The sequence below is a fragment of the Sebastes fasciatus genome, unplaced genomic scaffold (genome assembly GCF_043250625.1).
Source record: "Sebastes fasciatus isolate fSebFas1 unplaced genomic scaffold, fSebFas1.pri Scaffold_27, whole genome shotgun sequence".
NCBI classification, from domain to species: Eukaryota; Metazoa; Chordata; class Actinopteri; order Perciformes; family Sebastidae; genus Sebastes; species Sebastes fasciatus.
Window position 1 is genome coordinate 53,226 of NW_027428184.1, and position 2,500 is coordinate 55,725.

Sequence of the window (2,500 nt, forward strand, 5' to 3'; positions counted from 1 at the left end):
CCCAGGGGCAGGGCAGAGGCGGAGCTAGTGACCTCAGTTAAATCAAATTAGCGTTAATGCGTTATTATATCGTTAACTCTAACGGAACCTAAACAAATCAAAAGTGTGTTTCAAAGTGTGTTGTGTAACAACAGAACAGCACTGTAGCTCTACAACAACCGTTCTACATTCTGCAGCTCTATGTGCAGGATGTACTACGTCACCTGGTGTCACCTGGTGTCACCTGGTGTTACTACGTCACCTGGTGTCACATGGTGTTACTACATCACCTGGTGTCACCTGGTGTTACTACGTCACCTGGTGTTACTACGTCACCTGGTGTCACCTGGGGTTACTACGTCACTGGTGTCACCTGGTGTTACTACGACACCTGGTGTTACTACGTCACCTGGTGTCACCTGGGGTTACTACGTCACTGGTGTCACCTGGGGTTACTACATCACCTGGTGTCACCTGGTGCTACTACATCACCTGGTGTTACTACGTCACCTGGTGTTACTACGTCACCTGGAGTCATCTGGTGTTACTACGACACCTGGTGTTACTACGTCACCTGGTGTCAGCTGGGGTAACTACGTCATCTGGTGTCACCTGGTGTTACTACGTCACCTGGTGTCACCTGGGGTAACTACGTCACCTGGTGTCACCTGGTGTTACTACGTCACCTGGTGTTACTACATCACCTGGTGTCACCTCGTGTTACTACGACACCTGGTGTCACCTGGGGTTAATACGTCATCTGGTGTCACCTGGGGTTACTACGTCACCTGGTGTCACCTGGTGTTACTACATCACCTGGTGTCACCTGGTGTTACTACATCACCTGGTGTTACTACATCACCTGGTGTCACCTGGTGTTACTACATTACCTGGTGTTACTAGGTCACCTGGTGTTACTTCGTCATCTGGTGTTACTACATCACCTGGTGTTACCTGGTGTTACTACATCACCTGGTGTTACTACGTCATCTGGTGTTACTACATCACCTGGTGTCACCTGGTGTTACTACATCATCTGATGTTACTACATCACCTGGTGTCACCTGTTGTTACTACGTCACCTGGTGTTACTACGTCATCTGGTGTTACTACATCACCTGGTGTCACCTGGTGTCACCTGGTGTTACTACATCACCTGGTGTCACCTGATGTTACTACATCACCTGGTGTCACCTGTTGTTACTACGTCACCTGGTGTTACTACGTCATCTGGTGTTACTACATCACCTGGTGTCACCTGGTGTCACCTGGTGTTACTACATCACCTGGTGTCACCTGATGTTACTACATCACCTGGTGTCACCTGGTGTTACTACGTCACCTGGTGTTACTACGTCATCTGGTGTTACTACATCACCTGGTGTCACCTGGTGTCACCTGGTGTTACTACATCACCTGGTGTCACCTGATGTTACTACATCACCTGGTGTCACCTGGTGTTACTACGTCACCTGGTGTTACTACGTCATCTGGTGTAACTACATCACCTGGTGTCACTTGTTGTTACTACGTCACCTGGTGTTACTACATCACCTGGTGTTACTACATCACCTGGTGTCACCTGGTGTTACTACGTCACCTGGTGTTACTACGTCATCTGGTGTTACTACATCACCTGGTGTCACCTGGTGTTACTACGTCACCTGGTGTTACTACATCACCTGGTGTCACCTGGTGTTACTACGTCACCTGGTGTTACTACATCACCTGGTGTCACCTGGTGTTACTACGTCACCTGGTGTTACTACATCACCCGGTGTCACCTGGTGTTACTACGTCACCTGGTGTTACTACGTCACCCGGTGTCACCTGGTGTTACTACATCACCTGGCGTCACCTGGTGTTACCTGTCTACCTGTCCTCACAGACAGTCCTTTGGTTCTGACTAATCAGGTAAAGACTACATTACCCATGAGCCTCAGCTGCTGTTTGATCAGCTTTCTACATCTATACTGACAGAAGCTCTGTGGTTGGCTATTTGTTAGTGAAATGCACCATGGGAGTCGTAGTTCTCCCTCAGAAGCAGATATTTATATATATATATATATAAAACTCAGTGTGTTTCATGTGTGTGTGTGTGTGTGTGTGTGTGTGTGTGTGTGTGTGTGTGTAGACTCAGGAGGACCGGGACACTCGCAGGTTTCAGTTAAGAATTGCTGAGCTCAGCGCCGTCGTCAGGAAGCTGGAGGATCGGAACGCTCTGCTATCAGAGGAACGCAACGAACTGGTAACCAGTACATAATACACACATTAACTACACACACTCATTAACACAACGAACTGGTAACCAGTACATAATACACACATTAACTACACACTCATTAACACAACGAACTGGTAACCAGTACATAATACACACATTAACTACACACTCATTAACACAACGAACTGGTAACCAGTACATAATACACACATTAACTACACACTCATTAACACAACGAACTGGTAACCAGTACATAATACACACATTAACTACACACACTCATTAACACAACGAACT

The 2,500-nt window shown here is 47.2% G+C and overlaps 1 protein-coding gene across 10 annotated transcripts in view; it reads left to right on the forward strand.

Moving 5' to 3' along the window:
• The window catches only part of jakmip3 (Janus kinase and microtubule interacting protein 3), a 48,906-nt gene that overhangs the window by 24,573 nt on the left and 21,833 nt on the right, over positions 1-2,500 (forward strand). For all 10 annotated transcript variants that reach the window (XM_074628281.1, XM_074628283.1, XM_074628288.1 and 7 more), the window contains one exon: positions 2,114-2,227. In XM_074628281.1, coding sequence (XP_074484382.1) covers positions 2,114-2,227 — 114 coding nt within the window. The remainder of the gene's footprint in view (positions 1-2,113; positions 2,228-2,500) is intronic.